The sequence below is a fragment of the Perna viridis genome, chromosome 11 (genome assembly GCF_037379345.1).
Source record: "Perna viridis isolate PV_CMFRI_1.1 ecotype Kerala chromosome 11, ASM3737934v1, whole genome shotgun sequence".
In the NCBI taxonomy this organism is placed as follows: domain Eukaryota; kingdom Metazoa; phylum Mollusca; class Bivalvia; order Mytilida; family Mytilidae; genus Perna; species Perna viridis.
In genome coordinates, this window is record NC_142455.1 from 28,297,962 (window position 1) to 28,321,875 (window position 23,914).

A 23,914-nucleotide genomic window follows, 5' to 3' on the forward strand; every position below is an offset into this window, starting at 1 on the left:
AGCAGCAATAGTACAAATTTGTTATATCAAATCAAATATTCTTTCTTTTGATATTTACAAATCTGTTTTTCATTACCTTTTTAGTAAAAAAATATTTACTGCGTTCCAACGATGGTACTAAAATTTTGAAAAATGGCGACTTGACAACAGACGCGAAATTTTATAAACATGGTCATTTAAAAATATATCTTGAACAGTTGTCAATGATCAGGTACTTAAAGAGCAAAACATACACGTCTTTGGTTGTATGTGACCTCAATATGATATATTCGTAAAGCTATGTGGATAGAAATAAGCCAGGAAAGTATGGGCCGGAGTGCCCGTTGAGGCTGTTCTCAAAATTTCTTCTCTTTCGCCTCCGATATCCCCATCACGTGTATGCAATTTGTTCGATACATTTATCTTCAATTGTTCACGTGTATTTCAAATTTTCAATGATTAGGCATGGGGGTGAGGCCAAATTAGTAAAATTTAAGAAAATACCATATTTTACAGTTTATCACTATCAGGGGTAAATGCCTGCAATAAAGGTGATGTGACACAAAAAATAAAATTGTATTAATATTTATATTTATAAAACGGTAGTATGTTAAAATATGAGTGTAACAAATGTTTTCTCATCCATGTTATGGACAGCCAATCATTTTTTTTATGGATTAATTTCTACTGCACAATTATTAACAAATACTGTCAATTTAACAGTCTAAATTTGGTAGAATCATTAATGTAAAAAAAAAAATTAAATTACCATTGTTGATGCAAAATGTTTTCTCTAATTCCAACAGTATAGTATAATTCTCAAATTTTTTTTGCAATAGTTATAGAAAATACTACAGGAAATTTATTATCAGCTTCATTGAATATTTGTTACATTTCCCCTAATATGTCACCTCCAGCTGGTAACCTAATGGCATGCAGTTACTGAGAAAAAAGGCTTAAACTTCAATTTACCCATTACACTTGAGGAGTCCTTTTGAGAAGAAATTTTGACAATGAAGGTGGTGAACATTTTAAATTTTGAGTGAACTTTTATATTCAAAACAAAAAAAAAGTTTATATATATGCATATTCCAATTTTAAAATAATCAGGTAATTTTTTTCAAGGAAACAAACTTCATGCATGAGGTTTTCCATTAACTTCACACATAATTTACTTGTTACACCATGAAAAAAAACACAGACCCCCCCCCCCAGTTTTTAAACCAAAGTTCCAGCTGAAAAATGACTAATCTCCTTTGACAATGAGAATTTCATGATATCAGTTTCAATGAAAAATGAAAAAAATGATTACATGTAGATCTAGATGGAATTTAGTTTTTTTTTAAGAATATTAAAAAATCTTTTATTATTATGCATTCATTTTCTGATATTTCTTCAATTAGGCATTAAGTAAAGACCATGTCCTCTAAGGTGGACTTATCCCTAGACAGGGGATCCACACCCACCTTACCAGCTTTGAGAGAGGGCCAGAGTAGTTTGGTGGCCCCACTACATGGATCACCATCAGTCACACCTCGACAAAGAGCATCACAATGGGCTGTAGAGACCAGAAATAGGTTTGTATACTGAGATCTTGTGGAACCGTTGTATTGTCCAAGTATTACATCAATGGGCTATAGAGATCAGAAATAGGTTTGTATACTGAGATCTTGTGGAACCCTTGTATTGTCCAAGTATTGCATCAATGGGCTGTAGAGACCAGAAATAGGTTTGTATACTGAGATCTTGTGGAACCCTTATATTGTCCAAGTATACATCAATGGCTGTAGAGACCAGAAATAGGTTTGTATACTGAGATCTTGTGGAACCCTTGTATTGTCCAAGTATTACATCAATGGGCTGTAGAGACCGGAAATAGGTTCGTATACTGAGATCTTGTGGAATCGTTGTATTGTCCAAGTATTGCATCAATGGGCTGTAGAGACCAGAAATAGGTTTGTATACTGAGGTCTGTGTGGAACCCTTATATTGTCCAAGTATTACATCAGTGGGCTGTAGAGACCAGAAATAGGTTTGTATACTGAGGTCTGTGTGGAACCCTTGTATTGTTTTGCATTTTGCATGTCACTATTAAAGAAGTAGTAACAATAATATAATACATTTAAAACTCAAAACTGTGGATGTTAAAAGCTTAGATTTAACAATGAGTTCTGGCTCGAAATTTACGTTTCTTGAATTTTTGATGAATCTAAGCCATTAAAAATATCTTTGTGTCATATAAGCTGGAAATGAATGTCTACATATTTTCTTATATTTCTTTACATATTTGCAGACTGACTTGAAACTCCTTATTTAAAGTAAATATTACAAACACTACTATTAAATATTTATTTGACTGGCCTTGGCAGTCAGATGGCTAGAATTAATGACTATACATAAAGTATTTCATTTTTTACAGGATAAATAAATCCATTGAAACTAGTGAAGTTCAGAAAGAAGATGTAACACAACTAAAGAAAGAACTTGTAGCTGTTTTTATTACAGCTCTTCAACAAGACAGGTACATTGTAGTTACATGTATTACAATGAAACCAATCTAAACCTAACTTAGACTTATAATCTATTTAAACCAGACATCTTTTGAAGTCCCTGTATCATTAATTGTGATAATATGCCCTATATATATATCATTTGTAAACCAAACACCTGTCTAAAGCAAACAAATCTTTAGTCTTAAAAGAGATCATTATAGACAAGTATCACTATAGTAGAGATTACAGGGAAGTTGTATGGTGTATTGCCATTACTTACTTACAGTTTACCAGTACTTTTTATACAGGTTCTCCTTCAGTAATGAGTGGAGTGCATGCAAGCTTAAGTGAGCCTGTTAAAATGTAAATGTTACCACAGAGAGTGGAGAAATAGTTAAAATCAAGAATAGGCTGAAGGAGAAACGGTTTCTTGTAAAATATATTTGAATATGGAAAATGGTGGGAAACCTCTTTCAGAAATTTAATCTCGGCCTGATGGTCAATAGGTTATGTGTATTTTTAATTACTGGCTTAAATTTGAAGAAATTTATTTAATCCAATAGTTTTGAGAAGTACACCACATCAAAGATATAAACTATATTTGTGTTTACCCCAATATCCAACAGAACCAAGCTATGTGAATATGATAGTGTCTAAAGAATGTATTTTCTTTTTCAGTCGAGATGCTTGGGTGTACCTACATGAAGTATTAGGCATAGCAGAGTCATACAGAGTCTATCTAGAGATGTTTGACCTGAAATCTGAGGTACCATTCAGATTAATCTATTTATAGCAAGTGTGTGATTGGATTATTAACCTCCACCCTTACTCCTACCCACCTGCCCCCCAAAAAATTCATTTCACAAATGAAAACATCTTACAACCACACATATTTAGAATAAAAATGTTGAGAAACAGATATTTGAACATGTCATAAATAAAAATGTGTTGAAGTTTGCTGTATTAGAATATAAAGTCAGGAAAATACTACGGAAGTTGGAAGGTAATAGTTTATTGAATTCTTAGACTAAAAAGGGAAAGACAAAAACAAACTATACTTTTACACCAAAACTTTAAATTTAAAGCTGTTCACTATGATACTGACCCAAGCTCGCCTAATATGATATCTGCATGGGATAATATTCACCTTTATATATGTGATGTAACTTTAGTCCAATATGATAACAAAGCATGATACTTTTACTTAGTTAATAGGGCATGGAGGTGAGCAATTCAAGCTCTTCGATAGCTTCTTGTTATATATGTGATATATCTGTAGTCCCATCAGTTTTTCTCACACTTTGATTATTACTCCGTCTATTTTATTATGTTACAGATGTATCACTACATTGAGAGATTGATTCATCACACAGAAAACAACAAAGAGAAATTATTTGATCTGCAGCTGGTGGAATCACTTTCAAAAATATTTCCTCAGGTATACAGTCAATCCTGTCTTCATAATACAACAAAGGGAGAGCAAAATCATGGTCATATTAGACAGGTTTCACAGGGAGAAGTAACAAGCTTTATAATTATGAAACTTTGTCTGTTGTTGTTTAAATTATTGTATTTACCATTGGAAACCTTGCTTTTCAGTTTTGAAATATTTTTTCTAGGTGGAAAAATGCTTTTTGTAAGGAATTGAATTACTTGAAAAGACAGAATTGTCAACTGAGGTTTTGAAGTATCCTCTTTTATTGCTACTTTGTTTAAAATCCCTTTGATCTTGCTATACAATAGTTTTTCAATCTCACACCAGTCAAGTGGGAATAAAAATTATCATATAGCTGCACAATATATGTGACGTCACATAGCACTCTGCCAAAAATAGTCCGGAAAGGAAACTTTGCAGCGCTTATAAAACTTACATATTTAGGTTAGGAAAACTGAAAATAAAAGAAAAGTAATACCTTAAACATCAACAAAACAGCGATAAACTGATTATTTTATATTTTTTCAACTCGCTGGGTTTTCTTTTCGAAGCTGCTTGACTAGATGAGCATGAGATACTTCCTCTCGTTGAAAAAAATATTAAATAATCTAATAATCTTAGTATATCAGTGTCTCGTGTAGAAATCTATTGTTCTCCCAGTTTTTAAGGAAAATCTATAGCATTTATTTTTCTATGAAAATTCATGTTTAAATCTTAAAATTTAAATTGGAATATTTGTATAGTTCACCTTTCTTTTCTTTTCTATGTCAGGAAGTTGAAAAGATCAGAGAAATTGGAGCTTACCCAGCCAGAAATTACTGCACAGCTCCTCCTGTGCCAGTCATCAAACCAAGTATTGGGTCCCCTAAAAAGTCTCTGCAGTCCCCAAGAATTTCATTCATGCTTCCTGATGGGACCAATCCTTACGATACTCATGTACCAGTAAGTATCATTGAGGACCCCTAAATAGATTTTACAATCCCTACAATGTCGTTCACTCTCATTTATGGAAAGAATCCTTGTAATACGCTTGTACTGGTAAGTATCTTTGTGAATATTTAATAGTTGTAGCAGTACTTATGTCACACACACTAGAGAATTAAAAAAAAGCAAATACTGTGCATGTACTTCAATTCGTGGATACCAATTTTCATGAATTAGAGAAAATACACAAGTTCATGGATTCTTGTATTCGTGGTTTTGAGGTTTTCAGTACACACATCAATTGAAATCTGCTTTTCATTGGAAACCAAATTTCTTGGTCTGGCTTACCAACAAAAACCACAAAAATTGATACCCCATGAAAAATAGTACTTTCACAGTAGGTAAAAAATTTTCTTATAAAAATTTTGGATGTTTCTCTTTTCTTTAAATAAAGTAACAACAAAGAAACGGTAAAACAAACAACCTTAAAGGGACTGGGAATGATTCCTAACAGAAATTATATGATGGGATCTAAAAAAAAATTACTTTGTCAAACCGTAGAAAGGGATTGTATTGTTCCTTAATTAGCAATTGAAAGATGTGCATTTCAATATATAAATAAAATTTGCCAAACAATGGAATTATACTGTGCATGTACAGTCAAATCTGTATTAAGCAGACACCTCTGGGGAATACTCAAAGTGACCTTTATAGAGAGGTAACCTTTGGAATGAGGTTACAAATTGTGATGTAGAAAGACTTTGATGTCGGCATATAATCCCATATTCCTTTTAAATTACATTACCTCTGATTGTCACAATATTACATGTATTTATCTTTCATTTTCAGAGGTAGATTCATGTATTTAAAAATATTTTCATTTAAAATATCATTCAGATAAAAATATATGACAATAAAAAACAAAGTATTTCCACATTTCCCATTTTATGTTGTTTTCACCGTATATGTTATTTTCAATGTCCTCTATAATTTCTGCTTATCTTTTGGCAGTTTTAGTAATTTGTGTTTTTCCAACATTAATTTCCTTACAATGGCACGGGCACCTTTTCCATTATTTAATTTTTTAATTGCCTCATGTCTTTCTATTTTCTGTTTCTGAGACATTTCGTCGCAACTCAAACTTTCATAATTTAACTGAAGACTGACGTTTTTACGACCAGTGAGTAAATTTCACACCTTTACTATCGAGTCTTTAATTTTGTTTTCATTGCAATACCGATTTAATCCCTTCGGCAACCTAATTATCTATATTTACATGTTCTAAATATAATTAAGTCACGTGACACGGTACTGTTATCAGGTCAAGTGATAAACCGAATGTTTACAAAATGGCCGATATAAGAAGTCAGAAAGACGATTTCAGATGAATAATAGGTGACCGTTGGCCGCGTTAGGGAGGTGACCACTGATTTGAGTTAAAATAAATAGAGAAAACAGTTGGGCGGGTTTTGAAATGACCTTTAATTGAAGGTAACTGTTAATTTGATGTGACTAGCAGAGCAGGTTTTACTGTATTTTTCTGTCTTTTGATTTTTTTTTTTTGCATTTTTTAAATGAGTCAATGAGTGCCAAAGCTACGTCAGTTTTCAAAGACCCCGATGTAGCAAAAACATTGTCTACTATACATGACAAATATGTTGTCGTACCAGCAGACAAAGCCCAAAACAACATTGTTTTTGTCTGCAAAACATTTTATATCCAATGTTTATTATCAGAGGTAGACGTAGAAAATAATAGCAGTGATAGGATCTACACTGCTACCACTCTCTCCAAAGAAGAGATTGTGGAAAACCATAAATCTGTGCTATCCTCTTTTGGTCTCTCTACCAAGGACGATGATTGTGATTTACCGTCTATGTACTGGATTCCTAAACTTCACAAGAATCCATACAAACAATGTTTCATAGCTGGATCTGCAAAATGTACCACCAAACCTCTCTCAAAACTTGTAACTTCTATACTCACAACTGTCAAAGAGGGTCTACAGTCCTACCACAACACTTGTTACTCCCGTAGTGGTATTAATTCAATGTGGATCCTGAAAAATTTGAAAGATCTTTTGGTGACAATCAGTTCAAGACTATTATCTGAATATAATAGCATTAAAACCTATGATTTTTCAACACTGTATACTTCTATTCCCCATACTCAGTTAAAATCCTGACTTAAAAACATTATACATCGTTGTTTTTTCAAAAAAGATGGTACACCTAGATACAAATATATAGTTCTTGGTAGAGATTCCTCATACTTTGTAAGAAATAATCATCTTCCAAATATACAGAGGAAGATGTTTACAAAATGCTGGAATTTTTAATCGACAACATATTTGTCCAGTGTGGTGGGCATGTTTTTCAACAAACAGTCGGCATTCCAATGGGAACAAATTGTGCTCCTTTACTTTTGACCTATTCCTTCACTCTTATGAGGCTGACTTTATAGCTGATCTGATCAGAAAGAAAGAATATCGTTTGGCAAGATCCTTCAATCTCAGTTTCCGCTATATAGATGACGTATTATCTTTAAACAATCCTAATTTCGGGGATTTGATACATAGCATCTACCCAAAAGAACTTGAGATAAAGGATACTACAGACACTGTGAAGTCAGCCTCATATCTTGACCTACACTTAGAAATCGATGGTAAAGGAAAACTATTGACCAAACTTTACTACAAACGTGATGACTTTTCATTCAGAATTGTCAACTTTCCTTTCATCTGTGGCAACATCACTTCGGCTCCTGTGTATGGAGTGTTCATATCACAACTCATACCTAATGTCAGAGCTTGCCGAAACTACGCAGACTTTTTGTATCACGGTAGAACTCTAACAAATAGACTTCTGGAACAGGGTTATGTTGCTACAAGATTGAAGTCATCACTACAGAAGTTTTATGGTCGTCATCATGAACTCGTGGATCATTATGGTGTATCCATCAGCACCATGAAAACTGATGTATTCAACGGGTCATAGTTTTCCTTTCCTCGTTTGTCTACCCCGGACTTTTTATGAGCAACTCGGTGGGTGTTTCTAAAAAAGCAGAGGACGCTTACCCTACCGGTGCACCTGGTCCATGCTCTCAGTTTTTAGTGGAGTCCAAGTTGCTCATTTACTTTTGTTACTTTGTATGTATGATTTTAGTTACTTTATGTTCTTTGTTGTATATGTCTGTTTTCCATGTCTGGTCTTTGTCCCTGGATTACATTCTTTTGATTACCGCTATAAACTTGGTTCCCTTGATAACTCTTTCAGCACAAAGAAGAAAAGTACATGTTTTCTAAACCACTGACAATTAGAGACATGAGTAAATCAATAGCAGATGTAGCAGCAGAAATGGCAGCAAGTATGTATATGTTTCTAATTCAGGCAGTGTTTCAAGTACTTATTAAGTTTTTGTAAGAATCAGGCAAAATGGAAAAAAATCAGAAACATGCATGTCAAAAACCCACCGGTACTAATGTAAAATCACTAGAGGATGCTTTGTCTATTTGAAAAGACAACTTTTAGATCTCTGCATCACTGGATTTGCTCAGTTTTCAATAGAATGTTAGAAAATGAGTTTTTTCAACCAAGTTATCTACCCTTGAAATGATCATTTTCAGTGCATTTCAATGAAATTATAACTTGATTTACCAAAATGATATGGAAAATTTTGTCTGTATTTCTTGATTCTGATGCTGGAAATAGTCAAATTAAACTTTTTTTCACACCATGTTTCACTCACTGTCTGAATATTACAGAGACTGACACTTAATAAAATAAAATACATTTCAAAGGGTGAAATATACTGACAATTTTTATGTCCCTCCTCCTTTTCCAGGTGAGATTGGGGTTTTTTGTCTATAAGAAGTGGTATGCTCTGTATATTTAAATATATGCTATTTATTTTATTGAAATGTAAACCTTTCACTGTTGTTTGAAACAATGCATACATTTTATTTTTGATGCAACGACCAATCCATCTTCCAGAATTTTAGGTAGCCTTGAAATAGCTCATTAAAATTTGGAAAATTAACACAAAAAGCCAAAAGCGACCCTTGTAGAAAAATTGTTTTCCAACTACTGGTTTTAAAATTTAGTCTGGTGAATTTGTTTACAGGAGAGTCAATATGGAGTCAACACTATGGTACTGTTACCCAGGCTCTCAGAACAGAAATTCCTGAACCAGAAGAGGTAAAACAATTTATTGAATAAGAAGAGTATAGAATAAACCTGGAAATCAAGATCAAGGCAGACATTTGTATTAATACCATTTTTACTTTTTATCATGGTGTATATAACTGGCATTTTTAATTTTATTTATGATAATGTTGTCTGTATGACTTAACTTAGGTCATTGAAATGACCAATGGTGTGTGGGAGAGTTGGCAGTATCTAAAAAATATCAGAAATTATGATGCAAAGATGCAGATAACTTGAGACCACTGGTAAATTTCAGTTACAAAAAAGAAAGAAAAATATAGAAACCACGAAATCAAAGAGAGATAATTAACAATATATTTTTACAAAAAAAAAGCCATCACTGCATTTCTGTTGTTATTCTTAATCCATTAAGTGTAAATCAGAGTAGAAAGAAATCACTTAACAATTGTTTTGTGCATTGTGAATTGATCTGCATTAATCAATTAAATTTATTTTGGTACTTGAGATGGGAAAAGATCCAAACAGGGTTGCCTTGAGATATCCTAATTTTGAAGTTTATGACAAATCGAAATAATGTTTACAAGTTTTTCCAAATATAATCAAAATATATTAAAAGCAGTTTTCTTTGTAATTTTGTTGTGTTAGATGTTAGAAGTTATAATGTTTTAGGAATTTTTTATACTTTCTGCAATTTTAGAAGAAACAGAAAGTAGTAGAACCAGTATCTAAAACATCATCTCCTAGAAGTTCTCTGGGGTCTTTGTATGGGAAGAAAGAGAAGAAAACACCAAGAATTAAGGTAATTTAATCTACAATTAAAACTTATGTCTAACATAGCCACTAAAAACCCAAATACTACTGCTAATTTATATGCTATGTCTTTATCATTGCACAAGTTGTATGTGGAATGCCTACCATTACTGGACCAGGACTATTCTCAATAATATCTCAATTTACAACATCAATTTTAAATTAGATAATATTGAACCTTCTTTATAATCCAGATGTATTTCAGTGTCAAATAATGCATCATGTTGATCTACAGAATGAACTACTGTTTAAATATAGGGATAAACATATTCAAGTATGAGAAAGACATTGTGGAGATTTTCTATTACACTTGTTGAAGACCTTTTGGTGATCTATGAAAGTATTGTACTATTTTATGCTTTTTTATATATTAGTTATATGCCTAGTGCATTTGTTGTGTTTCATCATATCTGTTATTTTTTCTATTGTTATCAAAAGAAAAAAAGATTACTGATCATAATTGTTTACTGTAATGGTTTCATTTCTCCAAACATCTAGAATTAGATTTTCTTTGATTCTTGTGTGTGTACTCTTTTCTTCAATACTGAGCTGTATTTTGTCTATGGTTTGACAAATAGATTATAAGGTATTTTGATAAGTGTGGCATAGATGCTATATTTATTTTGATTTTATTCTATATGCTCTTTAATACTTTTTATCTATATTTAGGATGAGAAGATACCAGTAATGACAGGACGAGAGGCTGTGGAATATTTTGCCAAGCTTCATCACATAGGAAGAATTGAATCAATCCACTTTAATATAGTCACTAACAGACATTATAATCCTTATGATCTTATATCTGTACACAAAAACAAGGTATGGTATTAAAAAGAAAACATAGGAAATTTGAGTCAGTCAGAAGTCATTTTATATACCCCCTTTTCTTTTTCTTCGCAAATATATTATGGCACACCACTCAGCATTGTCCACATGCCATGCAAAAGCTAAAAAAACATCTTGCACAGAATTTTATGATATTTTGGTACAATGTTTGTCATCATGAATGGACGCATTTTTGTGTTTGTCATCAATTTATGGGCTGGCACAATTGTTTATTTTGATTTCTTTTATTTAAATATCTAATAAAACAATGTGAACAATTTTGTTCCAAAACAATAAAAGATCATACAATTACGTATAGTCTTAATTTACATATAGGTTCATCCTGAGCACTATGTCTTCTCAACATTTGGAGTATTACATGTATACCCAGACCAACCCTCTGAGAGTATGAGTTTATCTGACTGGCAGAGAGAGGCTGTGTTATGGAGTGCTATTTCTAAGATACCCTTCTTTAAAAACTTTCTTGTCATGAAAATGTTCCAGAAGTAAGTACCCAATCTATTTGTAACACAATATTTTTGTAAGGTTCTAATTCTTTAAAATTTTTGTTCGTCCATAGAGACAAAATGAAAGACTATTAAAAATTTAATCTTTCATTGAAAATAAAACTACAAAAAAATCATTCACCTGTGAAATAGACTGCAATAAAATGATATGGTGTGAAATTAACTACTTTGATGTATTTAGTAAGTTTGTTTTAATTGATGAAAAAATCTCCTGAGTATTGGAGGACAAACTTATTCTAACTGTTATTGAAAAGAGTAATTTATAATTAGTATTTTGCATCTGGATCACATAGACATTGTTTTCAGTTAGAAAGGAAGTAGTTGTTCAAATAATATTAATGCAGGCATATTTAAAATAGATTTTTTATACCTTTTTGGAGAATCAAATTAATAATACCAAGTTAATGATAGATTACTTACTTACAATAGCAATACTGACACCCTTTTCTGACACACTGTCCTTTCCTCACATCTAATCTATATAAATTATACAGCCCACATTATGCTAAGATTACCCCTTGATAACTGTAATATTTCTCAACAGATGGAGATATAACAGGAACTGTTTAGATTTTATGAGGAAACAAGAGAAGTTAAATGACAGACTATTACAGGCTGTTCCTGCTTTTGGTGCTGCACTTATACAAGTTTCAAGGTGAACTATGTAAACCTTTATCAAGGATAATTTTCTACTTTGTACTTTAAAACATGTTAAAGTAGGAACATTTCTTGTGCTCGTGATCTCAGATGTGAGTTATTTTTCTAAGTTTAATTAGAATCCTGATATTTTGTTTTGATAACATTTATTTATTGTGTATTTACTTCTTATTCCTGTATCCATAAGGTTTATTGGCAAGAGAAAATTTATTGTCATGAGGGAGATGAAGTATGCATTTTACGGGTTGTAAATCTAGAAAGCATCTAAATTCTGTAATTGCCGAAGTTGTATTAACTACATGTATTTGTATGTACATGTATATATTTTCTGTTCTTACAGATTGTTGAAAGAACTGGTCACTGTAAAATTTCTGCCAATAGAAAAAGAGTAAGTAATTTAACCAAAACAGACAGCAATAATATAACCTTCATAGAAAAATACTTTTGAATAAAATTGCATTTTTCCAATTTTTCCAAGTACAAATTGTAACAATTTAGCATTTATTAAGACTATTTAACTGGTGTGTTTTGTTTGAATTCATAGAGTACCTGTAATTTGATATTTATTGAATACATGTACCATAGTTTTAGGCCAAACCATGATGAAAATGTAGAATTCTATTGAACAATGCTTAACTGCTATTTAAGAAAAATTATTTTGATATTCTTGGATCGTAAACCATTTAAAGTTGATAAAACTGTTTACGTATTAAAGAAAGGTCAGGCAGTTGCGACAAAGCAGAAAGATGGGCACATCAAGATAGAAAGGGGAAGGTGGTCATTTCTATTTTTGTCTTGGGCATTATAGAATCCTAGAAAGAATTGGAAAATTCAAATGTAGCTCATAGTTTACGGTTTTTTTCCCTGAATTTCTGCATTGAAATACTTTTGTCAAATTTCTTTGCAGTAAGTTGTATAAACTTCCAGAATTTGAAAGTGATGTCAATTATAAGAATATGCAGGCAGAGAAGGTTATAGAGAGGTTCTTTGGGTAAGTGTGCTGTTATAGAGAGGTTCTTTAGGTAAGTGTGCTGTTATAGAGAGGTTCTTTAGGTAAGTGTGCTGTTATAGAGAGGTTCTTTAGGTAAGTGTGCTGTTATAGAGAGGTTCTGTGGGTAAGGGTGCTGTTCTCTTATTGTTTGCTCTTTACTGCCGTGCATAGTCTTATGCAATTTCCCCCAGATGATCCAAATGTTATCACAAAAGGTGAAAAAGCCAGATGTCATTTTGTATTTGCTCTGGACTTTTTATAAGAATAGTTTATAGGTTGTTAAACATAATTAAAAATTTAATATAGGACAACTAAAATAATTACATGGTTTTTGATCCTCTGTATTCCATCTCATCTACTGTTTTTATCCTCATATCAATTAAGAACCAATAAAGCATGTCCCAAATAATTTTTTTCTAGCAATGAACAATATGATGTGTAAAATCCATTCATGGATGTTCATTAGAAAACCTCTCAGACCAAGAAAGTTGAATAAGGCTTTTTAACACTTTGTTAGCTCTCATCATCATCTATTGGTTTATCCTCCTTTTAAAATTTATAATCCAATATTTTTGTAGCTATTGTAAAATGGTAGTAGATGTGACAGCTGAAGCTTCATTCAAAAAACTTCACCACTGTGAAGAACAAGTCAAGAAGAAAACAATATTGTAAGTAAAAACTTCATATTTATTATAATGATCCTCAATTTGGGTTTTATGGGATTTTGTATGTCTGTCTGTCTGACCCTATTGTAGATCAAACATGTCTTAGATTTATATTTGTGATGATGCTGTTTTTTCAGTCAGTAGATTGTATACATCACCAATTCAGAACTCTGCCAATCCAGTTATGGGTTTGTAGGTTGGGGAATAATTTGTTTCCAAAGTTTATTTCTTTGCTCTTATTCTAAAAGTAAAGTTTACTGAAAACCGTGAAATTTATGTGGCAGTTTTTTTTGCTATTTTCACGCTAAGTTCTGTTATGCAAATAATTTCTTTGAAGAACATTACAGTACAATTTGATGAACGAAAATGAATTTAAAACTGTGTGAAAGCAGATTTATAGCTGAAACCGCCAAAAAAAAGACTGCGCCAAAATTTCCTGGTTAGCAGTATTCAGTTTTGCAAAAACTTTTTTTTTATTTGGTCAGTATGTTCATCTTGATATGAGAGTGTTAAATTCTTCATACAGTCGAACCTCGATGTGTCGAACTCGGATTAGTTGAAATCTCGGATAACTCGAACTAATTACAAAGTCCCGGCAAAACTCCCCTTACTCCAATACAATTTTACCTGGGATGACTCGAACTCGGATGAATTGAATCCTCTGATAACTCGAGATAATCAATCAGTCCCCTCGATAGGACTTCGATCTTAATTAACCCTGATGTTTCGAAGTTAACTAAGTAGTTGGAAAACTGATTGCTTTATTACAAACCATGATTGAAGTGCCTTTTAACAACAATTAGCGAGGCTTTTAAAATTAATTTGTTGACACTCTTTATGGTTTGATTGGTTTATTTAATTAATTTAAAATTGTGCGTATTGTTAAAAGAAATGAATTTTATTAATAACTCGTCAGAATTTTCACTAACAGTGATATCGAATATTTTGATAGTTTGAAATTAAAAAAAAAAATACAGATGAATTATAATGGTATCTGACTATTTAATGAAACATCAAACAGACGATAGTACGGGTATTTCAATGACTATATTCATTTCGCTAGTGAATTTGAAATTTTATCATAATATTGTAGAGCACATGGTTTGACGATACTCCTGATTGTGAATCAAACAAAGCAGCATGTTATGGACTATGACGTTTTTTGATATAGAAAAAATAAAAAGGAATTTCACTAAAACACTCAGTGCTGTTCAATATTTCATACATGATATACAACATACAAAACAATACAAATAATTTCTGATATGAAACACATGACATTATGAAGTATCGTGTAAAGTGAAGTACATGTACCAGCACAACAAATGATGTAAATACAGAAACAATCATGGACGAAACTACTAGTATTTCCGGTTTACCCTCAACCTCGGATTTCTCAAACCTCGGATAACTTGAACATTTAATGCATGGTCCTTTCGACTTCAACTTAAAGAGGTACGACTGTATTTTAAAACTTAACCGGCAATAAATGAGAGCTAATTTATTTTCAGTTCAAAAGACTCTTTACATTTACAAAGAATAAAGCACGAACAGAGACAGGTCAATTTGTTGAAAGCTAGGAATGAAACTGGGTAAGTCATAACTGTTCCTACTATTCAGTGTGAACTGTTATCATTGATAACTATCATCTAAGACACATATATTCTTAAACAAGCACCAAAGACAATTACTGTAACCAAACAAATATACCAGTAACTAAACATACAAATATACCAGTAACTAAACATACAAATATACCAGTAACTAAATATACAAATATACCAGTAACTAAACACTCAGATTGGCAAATTTGAAATATACTCTAATGTTTCAACAAGAAATTTACATTTTAAAAGGAATGTAAATTTGTGGCTTGACCAAACAATGAAAGTCCTACTAAATAAAGCTTCTTACATTGTAACATGAAGATTATTAGATTTTTTTTATCCATGTAGTTAAATGAGGATATTTTCAGCAGAATATTTTTTTTTTTCTTTTTCACCATAGCCAACCTCTTATATCTTTGGTTATATTATTTATTTATAGCCGTCTAGGAAACTTTGTCAAGCTGACAGATCAGCTGATAGTAGAACATATGTATGAGATCTGTAAAACTCAAGTGATAGAGTTTGTAAATGAAGTGTTGAGAAATCCTGGAGATTCTGATGGATTTTTTAAAGTCAGTCTGGTCTTCACTAAACAAGGTAAGAATGTGTTACTGTAAGAATCATCTTTAAAGGCTCTCTTTTTGTTGTTGCTGATTTGTATTCAACACATGTGCTGAGGTATTATGGTGACATAAGATAATTATTTACTGTTGACATTTTTTTTGAAAAAGTATCAAATTTTTCCATTCATTGTAGTTTTCATTGTGAATTGGCTTTGTTCTTCAGTTGTCATGGCTGTATTTCAGCCACAAAAAGATAACAAATAACATGTTTTTCAATACTTCGTAAGAGTTGAGATGCATTTCCTCAAGTATCATGAAAAAGTTATATAGATTTCATTAAAATCAGTGGTTATTGATGTTTCGCTTTTCAGAAAAGTACAAATGGATGTCATATATTTTTTGTATTGCCTGTACTGTGCAACAGTGTGAGTGGTATATGTTGAAATCATAAAACTATAAAGGTTTTTTGCATGGTTTGGTAAACTTTTTATCAGTTATTGAAAATTTTAAATTCATATTTTTGATGTGATTTTTCATGCTTTATCACAGTAAAATAATGATTTTTTTTCTTTATTTTTATGTTTTTTTTTCAAAATGGGTTTGATTACAGTTCTTTGGTATGTAACTGAAGAATATTCTTAATACTTTTCAGATATACTTGGTTTGTCACCAACTAAAGACAAATTCATCAAGGCTTTATCTGGTACCCTTAGAGGTATTCCTAAGGTGCTTTGCTCCAATGCTATGCCTATTGATGGTTCCCTGCCTGATGAGACTGACCACTCAAAGTCTGAGCAAGCTGAAGTTTCAAGGTAAAAAAACAGAACTTGCATGTCTTTCAGCATTTTCTATTACATACCCTTGTCTATTCTTCTACAAACATTTTCACTGCCTTATTTTCCCAGGAAATCTCATAATGCTTTGAACAAGAGTTGTATATTTTCTCTTTGTTTTGCATCACGATGTCATTCAACATTAAAATGTACAGAATACACACAAAACATTTTAAACAGGAACAGTTTTCAAAAGTCTTGACCACTACAAATGAATAATAGCAGGCCACTTATTTCCAAGTGTGCCCTATAGTAACAATGTGTACTGTGTGTTCCAAGGAGTTTAATAATTATTTTTTTCCACCATTTTATAGTTAGTCTTCAAAGACGCCATTTACAACAAGAAAAAATGGCAAAACATCTTAATATAATGTCAATTAACATTCTTTCATTGAAATTATGGCATCATTTGTAAAATTTCAAACATGCTTCAACTTTCAAACTTTAGGTCAGAGAGGAGGAAAAGTACAGCAGCCGCCACTCTAGCTACCCTGAGACGAGAGAGCCTGACTGCCCTGTCACAGAGGAGGGATAGCCAGGTACCAGTAGAACCAGCTCTATCACAAACAGGGGAAACAGTAGTAGCTGATACCATTGTAGAAGAAGAGGAGGGTCAGGCTCTGAAGTCTGTTACAGGTGGTGATGACTTGTGTGTACCTGACCTACCCCCAGCTGGTAAGAACCAAACATCATGGAGAAAATTAGCAAGAAAATGCCTACTTTCAGTACTGCAAAACTTTAGACCTATTATTACCATATTAGTTTTTATATCATAATCATGCTATTTCAAAGTTTTAAGGGTATGTAGGATACACAATGTTAGTCTGTCCATCTCTATGTCTATAATTTTTAAATTTTGTAAGTACACATCCTCTTAAATTGTTATATTGTTAGATTGCTGTGTTTTTTTTATGTGAATCTAAGTATGACAGATGGGCATCAAATGTAGATTTGCATAACGTTATATAAGGTGATTTATTGGTTTTACCTGTTGCCAGCTCATAAGCGCAACTCTTACCAAATTGTTTGATGGATTTTGATGAAACTTTCATTTTCAGATATAAAATCAAAGGAGGAAGATGAGCTAGGTGTTGCCACCCCTGACTTAGTTCTCCATGATGAGTCAACACAGCTGGTCATTAAAGGCGAGGGATTCATGGGACAGTATACACCACTGACTCGGGCTAGTCTAGAGGAGAAACTGAGCAAAGAGTAGGTCATAGGGACAAAAGTAGTTGTTGCAAAAATTGAGATTAAGAAAAAAGTTACATAAAATAATATTGCAGTTTATTATGGAAATATATTGCAGAAGTTTTAAGCAACATAAATCACCAAAAAATACAATGAATTAACTATGGAAGTTAAATTAGATTATGTTGTTATTGTACTCTTTGCTTTTTCTATGTGTGAAAAGTTGACAAAAATTGTCAGTGCCATGGTTAACAAAAACTGGAGTTTGTGAATAATTTAGCTATTACAAGAAAATATTTAGCTTGACATAATTTCTGCTTTAAGTACCATTCTGTGTAAGAATCAGGCAATGAGTGGCACATCATTTTTCTCAATTCATTCTTTTTTACCTCTGACATATTCAATACATCTTGAAAACAATTGAAATGCAATTTAAATTTATCCTGAAACATCTGTTACTTAGATATTTTTTTACTGCTTATATGGGAAAAATGTACGGGAAAATTTTCTTGCCATTTTCCATAGTACATTTCAACTAAATTTGACCTATAAATATCTTAAAAAGGCGAACGTGGAGGTTAAGATGTACAGATATCTAGATAATGCAATAAAATCAATATTTTTTTCCTTCATGTGCCATATCTTTTACACATTTTGCCTGATTCTTAGACAGAGAAGTACTTAAATGTTCTTATTTTAACTATGTCTGGTTATGTTGCCTTTATTTTTCAGTTTGAACTACATGGCTGCACTGAAGTTCCAGGATACAGTAATGAGCGAGGCTTTAGAGGAGATAGAACAATATTGTAAACACCACAGCTGGCTTGGGGAAATCTATCACTTCTGTAAAAAGTGGAGTGAGAAATCACTTAAGGAAATAAAAGGGGTACCTGCATTCCAGATTGAGGTAAATACAGAGAAGTATGGTTAAAGACAAAACAAATAATTTCACTTTTTCTCTCCTTTGACTGAAGAGAAAGGCATTCAGTCAAAGCAATGGGATGGGATAACTAAAGCTGTCGAATTATTTTTATTTGAACTTATTTGCCTGTTTTTGTACAAAATTCGATACTAGTTTTGCTGTAGTTCAACTAAAAATAATGTTTATCTTTTAGCAACATGTGGAGTGAAACATTGAAATTGGAAGGTTGACTTTGTCAGTTCTGATCAAAACAAAAACAAGGAACTCATAGCCATATGTCCTGTTGCTGAAAAAAAAGAATTGAAGTGAAAAAGTCCAATAACTCCTGTAAAATTTGTTAATTCAAAATGACAGCACAATTTGATCAAATACAAATGATAACTAACAATTCAACAAAATTTGAACACAATTCATCAAGCAGTTTCCAAGGAGTTGCCTCCACAAGTGTAACCAGACGGACAGATGCACAAATGGACACTGGTATTTCTATGTTCCCTTCCGAGGAGTGACAGTGTACAAAAAGCTTATAATTGCATCAGTTTACTTAGCTTTAAAAGAATGGACCAATTTGAATATTATCAAATTTTTCCAAATGTATTATTTGTGTTGGCTGATGATTGAAATTCAGATTCAGATGTATGATTGCAGAGGCACATTATAATAACAATCTGTGTAGTTCAGAATTAAATTATCATTCATATTTCATTTGATTACTTTCAGCAAAAATTGAATGACATTCGTGCCTGGTCAGAGAAGGTTAAAGTATTTGAGAGAAACTTCACTACAGAAAATGGACTATTTTTTGTGGACTGTATGGCTGTACATGACAACCTCCTACCAAGGTTAAATGATATCTATACTGAGGTTGGAATGTTTGTAGCTGAGGAAGCAACCACTCTTGCAAACAACTTCTGTGAAGAAATGAGGGAAACTATTGAGGTATGTCTGTACTACCACTTTAAAAGCTACAGTCTTCTCTTAATTAAATTCATTTTTTGGTCTAGAAATCAATTTTATTACTACAGGAAATAATATCTGAATTTTCAGTATTATAAATAGATGTGTTATATTTAAACATGGAATGGTTCAGGGTAAATACATTTGAAACTTGATCATTAAACATGAGAAAATATCATGCAATAAACATTTTTTCACTGTTTTTGTTATAATTTTAATTTTTCAGAGTTTAAAAGACAAGAGTGATGAGATAGATGCCTTTGCCACCTATGCCAAGAACTTTAACCAGTACAAGAAGAACAGTCCATCATTCCAACAGAGATGTGAATACATCAAAATGCTGTTTGAGGTAACATGACTATTTAAATAAAAAATTAAATATGTTGTGCAGCCAAAAAAAAAAAAAAAAAGTAGATTTTACTCCTACAATTATTTTGACCATCTGATAAGAATTTGCATACTACGGTTCTCTGTAGATTACTATTCTTTCATCCCGTAAGTCTCTTTTTTTTCCCATTTGGTTAGGTTGTAAGGATGAGTTATCGACAGTTGACCCCAGAGGAAGAACGAGATGATAGTTATGTCAGAGCACGATGGGATGAGTTTATGTTGACGATGCAGGAAGCTGCGGTCTTTGTTAACACTAAGACACCACTGATGACTCATCAACTAGAAGATACTCATAAGGTATACATTATTGGTTTCACTAAAGTAATCAGTTCTTCATTTTGATGAGCTTCATATTTGATATTCTTAGTAGGAAAAAGGGAGATAATCGGCCACATTTTTTTTTTTTGTTTCCTTTCTGTTTCTCTATAATTTACTTTTATTTATCCATGGAGCAGAAATGATTGATCATCAAAGCCTTGTATGATTTGCCCAAAGTCTCCAGTTAAATTTTATGCTAGTACAATTTCTTTTACTAGTATGAATAACAGAATCGAGTTCTTCATATTGATTACAGTGGTCTAAACCCTTTTGTATGATGTAAAAAAAAATAGTTAATATATTTTATGTTTGTTTTGAAAATTCACTCATTTTAGTTAAAAAATTTGAAAACTGTTATTAAGGTAAAAGAACATATTATCACATTATCTAACATGTCTATATCTACATACAGCGCTTGTCAAGAGCCAAGAACTTGAAACAGAAAATGAAGGCTCTGAAAAATCCCAGCCTCTATATGGTATTTGTTGTCATGATGACTGCTAAATAATGAATTTGAAATTTGTTTTCAGCAATGACATTATGCTTTTTTAATCAGTTTTGAGGTGATTTTGTGTGTCGTTAATTATTGTTTATTTCCACAATTTTGCTCTTGTAATTAATAATGTTGAGAAGCAGCAATGGCCATGCCAAATGTAACTATATGCCATATAAAATGCAAAAAATTCACAAACATATTCTTGAGGCATGACATTTTCAGTATGCATTTATGTTTTTCACATTGTAGTCTTGTATGAAAAGGCAATTTCTGGTAAAATATTTGGTCTAAATGTTGTCACAGAGTTAGCAAGTTGTCTTTAATATGATAAGCAAAACCTTTTTAAATTTCATTAATTAAGCCTTAAATTAAATAAAAAATAGATAAAGGAAATAAAAATATGTTGAGAAACAGGTAAGTCAGTTTAATAGAATGATTTGAGTAATGTGTGAAATTTGCTTGTGTGTGGTCATTTTGAGTAATTGTTGTTTGTGACTAAAGCATGTACAAGGGCTTTTTGATGTGTATTTTGATGAAAGTAGTCTTAAAATTTTATAATACAACTGACATTAGACGGTAAGAGTCCAATTTTTGAAACATTTGTTGTCATCTGTAGTTAGGTGAAATAAATATATTTTACAAACATAGTAGATGGTTTTGTATAGACTAATACTTACATAGTACATGTAGTAGGTGGTTTTGTACAGACTAATACTTTGATGAATCCAAATTAAATAGTTCTACTGTTTGCTAATTAATTATGTACAAATTTTTAAGGTGATTCCTAAGCCATGCACTGTACATAGATTTTGGATTTTTATATTTTAGAAATTGGATATGGAAGCAAGAGAACTTGCTAAAATGGCAACATCGGAGCATTTCTTGGATCCAGAACAAAATGCTACTAAGATTCTGATTGAAATGAGAAGGGTAAATAATGTCAAATCAGTTTCAGATATTGTTGGAATGCATTGTTTCAGATAGATGTTTAGTATCCTCTCCTTAGAAGGAAATAAGATGACAGAAACCAGATTGATTGGAGATAATTCTGTTTTATCTATGTTTTGTTAGAAATTACTTTGAGACAAATTGCTTTTTATTGAGTTTAATTGGTAATATGCTCCGTTTTTCTTGCTTAAAATACTCACATATATTAGTTCAAAGGTGAATTGGTACAGCATCTATGCATATTAATTTCATTTATTGCTTTCTGTGGTGGCAAAGTCTTTTTTTTTTTTTATTGTTAAATAAAATTTTATTTCATCATAATCATTTGCATCAGTTGGAAGCCATTTTGGTTATATTTGTTTTGCCATTGTTGTAAAAAAATCATGGTTAGACTCAGATAGTAAGATTTTGTAATTAAAATGACAGTCTAGAAATCTGAATGCATACACACTTATGACTTAAATAAATATAAAAAAATTAAGCTTATACATCTATAAGTTTTTTATGTTATGGTTTCAAAATTTATTTTGTCTTTTTTATTTTATCAGATTCGTGACAAGTTCTATCAGGTTCAGAAACAGCTGCACCAGGCCAGTAAATGGCGGGAAGCTATCGTAGGAGAACCATATGACCTGACATTCCTTCATGAGATCACAGTCAATATAGATGTACTACAGGAACTATGGAAGTATGTGGAAGTATCAAGGCATGCTATCAAAGACTGGAAACAGATGTTATTTAAGAAGGTATGGCTAGTTGATTGTGGATGATTTTTATGGGTAATAAAATTTGTCACTTTTATTACAAAAAACCTTTAGATGTGACTCTCGACAATTGGTCTCAAATTTTTTAAAGCTTTTTGGAACATTACTAAAGTAGCTGAAGTTAGAAATTTATGACTGTTTTCCCACAATATCATTTGTACAAAGTAGATAATGTAACATGATAATAGATAGTTCCAACACGCCAATAATTATTTCTGATGATAATTACTCCAAATGTGAATCTAATAAGTGTGTTTCAATATCAATTCCATGATTCTGAAAAATGGCAATGTCCTAAATAAGGTTATATAGTAGACTGTGTTTCATCTTCTGATCAAAAATACATGTTCTGTGATATTACAAAACCTCGTCAAGTCAGCTATTTAGAAATAGTTTTCCTTGACTTTACAGATAATTGTCTACCAAAACATGACAAAATTTGGGCTAGCCTTGGCAAAATTGACTTTCAAAATGTCCGCCGAAAATAAACGCTGATGAGCGCGCAGACGCATATATGTACCTGTATTTTTCAAACTTGATTAAAACATAGAATTTATTAATTTATGAAAAATATGAATAATCAAAAATTCTTTTGAAATAATAAAAATAATAACTTTAACCTTTTAGTCAAAAAATAAAAATACTGCAAAAATTTATCTTTACCACATTTCTGCTTTAGATCTGGCCAAAGGGAAATAACTCCAAAATTTCTCTCAAGGTCTCACTAACCACTTCTAACGTTTCCATTACTTTACATGTTAAAAAAGTAATTTTCAAAGTCTCACTGTGAATTCCCAGGACACAAATGACACCTTAAAGTTGCATACTGTTGCGAAGCTTGGAAAATAAGGCTTCCAAAATCATTATGCTAATGGTACGATGATACTAGAAAGTAAACATTCTCAGCTTCATTTTGACTACTTTTAATCATAATATACACAAATAATGCACTTACAATGCATATGTCTAGGTTCACTGTGTTTTTGGTACTACATAGGGGGGTGGCCATTTGACCCGGAAGTGGTTAGTGAGACCCAAAAAGTTTTAGAAATTAAACTGTCATGTTACATTTGTATTTATAATGAGCTCTGTAATTGGTTTATGTAAACATGTTTCTATTGAATATATATTCAGATGAACATAAAGAAGGCTCTTGAGAAGATAATAGAATGGCAGGCAGCTGCAGCCCAGCTCAAACCATATGTAGATAAGAAATCTTCTTTGCCGGAGGGAGAAAAGTTACTCAACCATTGGTTTACCTCTCTTAATGAGTTTAAGAAAGATCTTCCTATCTTACATAAACTAGCTAACGATGCTCTTAAGGTAAAGAATTCTGGTGCTTGGAAAGAGAAGAGTTTTCAGTCTACAAATGATAAACCTGTTTGTGTAAATAATATTTAAATGGACATTTTTGGTTGGTGAAATAGATTAAAACTAATATTGAAAAGTATAAT

At 31.9% G+C, this 23,914-nt stretch overlaps 1 protein-coding gene across 1 annotated transcript in view; it reads left to right on the forward strand.

Annotated features, from left to right (window-relative positions):
• Window positions 1–116: 116 nt before the first annotated feature.
• Window positions 117–23,914, forward strand: part of LOC148603607 (dynein heavy chain domain-containing protein 1-like) — a 104,238-nt gene continuing 80,440 nt past the window's right edge. The window contains exons 1-28 of the mRNA XM_088553740.1: window positions 117–211; window positions 1,383–1,556; window positions 2,399–2,500; window positions 3,150–3,237; window positions 3,808–3,909; window positions 4,678–4,848; window positions 8,106–8,196; window positions 8,953–9,026; window positions 9,694–9,795; window positions 10,476–10,625; window positions 10,968–11,137; window positions 11,703–11,813; window positions 12,156–12,203; window positions 12,723–12,806; window positions 13,385–13,474; window positions 14,983–15,063; window positions 15,518–15,675; window positions 16,294–16,453; window positions 16,923–17,149; window positions 17,533–17,686; window positions 18,398–18,572; window positions 19,308–19,526; window positions 19,771–19,893; window positions 20,070–20,231; window positions 20,665–20,730; window positions 21,577–21,678; window positions 22,245–22,442; window positions 23,595–23,783. Of these exons, the coding sequence (XP_088409866.1) occupies window positions 1,399–1,556; window positions 2,399–2,500; window positions 3,150–3,237; window positions 3,808–3,909; window positions 4,678–4,848; window positions 8,106–8,196; window positions 8,953–9,026; window positions 9,694–9,795; window positions 10,476–10,625; window positions 10,968–11,137; window positions 11,703–11,813; window positions 12,156–12,203; window positions 12,723–12,806; window positions 13,385–13,474; window positions 14,983–15,063; window positions 15,518–15,675; window positions 16,294–16,453; window positions 16,923–17,149; window positions 17,533–17,686; window positions 18,398–18,572; window positions 19,308–19,526; window positions 19,771–19,893; window positions 20,070–20,231; window positions 20,665–20,730; window positions 21,577–21,678; window positions 22,245–22,442; window positions 23,595–23,783 (3,555 nt within the window). The 5' untranslated portion in view covers window positions 117–211; window positions 1,383–1,398. The remainder of the gene's footprint in view (window positions 212–1,382; window positions 1,557–2,398; window positions 2,501–3,149; window positions 3,238–3,807; window positions 3,910–4,677; window positions 4,849–8,105; window positions 8,197–8,952; window positions 9,027–9,693; window positions 9,796–10,475; window positions 10,626–10,967; window positions 11,138–11,702; window positions 11,814–12,155; window positions 12,204–12,722; window positions 12,807–13,384; window positions 13,475–14,982; window positions 15,064–15,517; window positions 15,676–16,293; window positions 16,454–16,922; window positions 17,150–17,532; window positions 17,687–18,397; window positions 18,573–19,307; window positions 19,527–19,770; window positions 19,894–20,069; window positions 20,232–20,664; window positions 20,731–21,576; window positions 21,679–22,244; window positions 22,443–23,594; window positions 23,784–23,914) is intronic.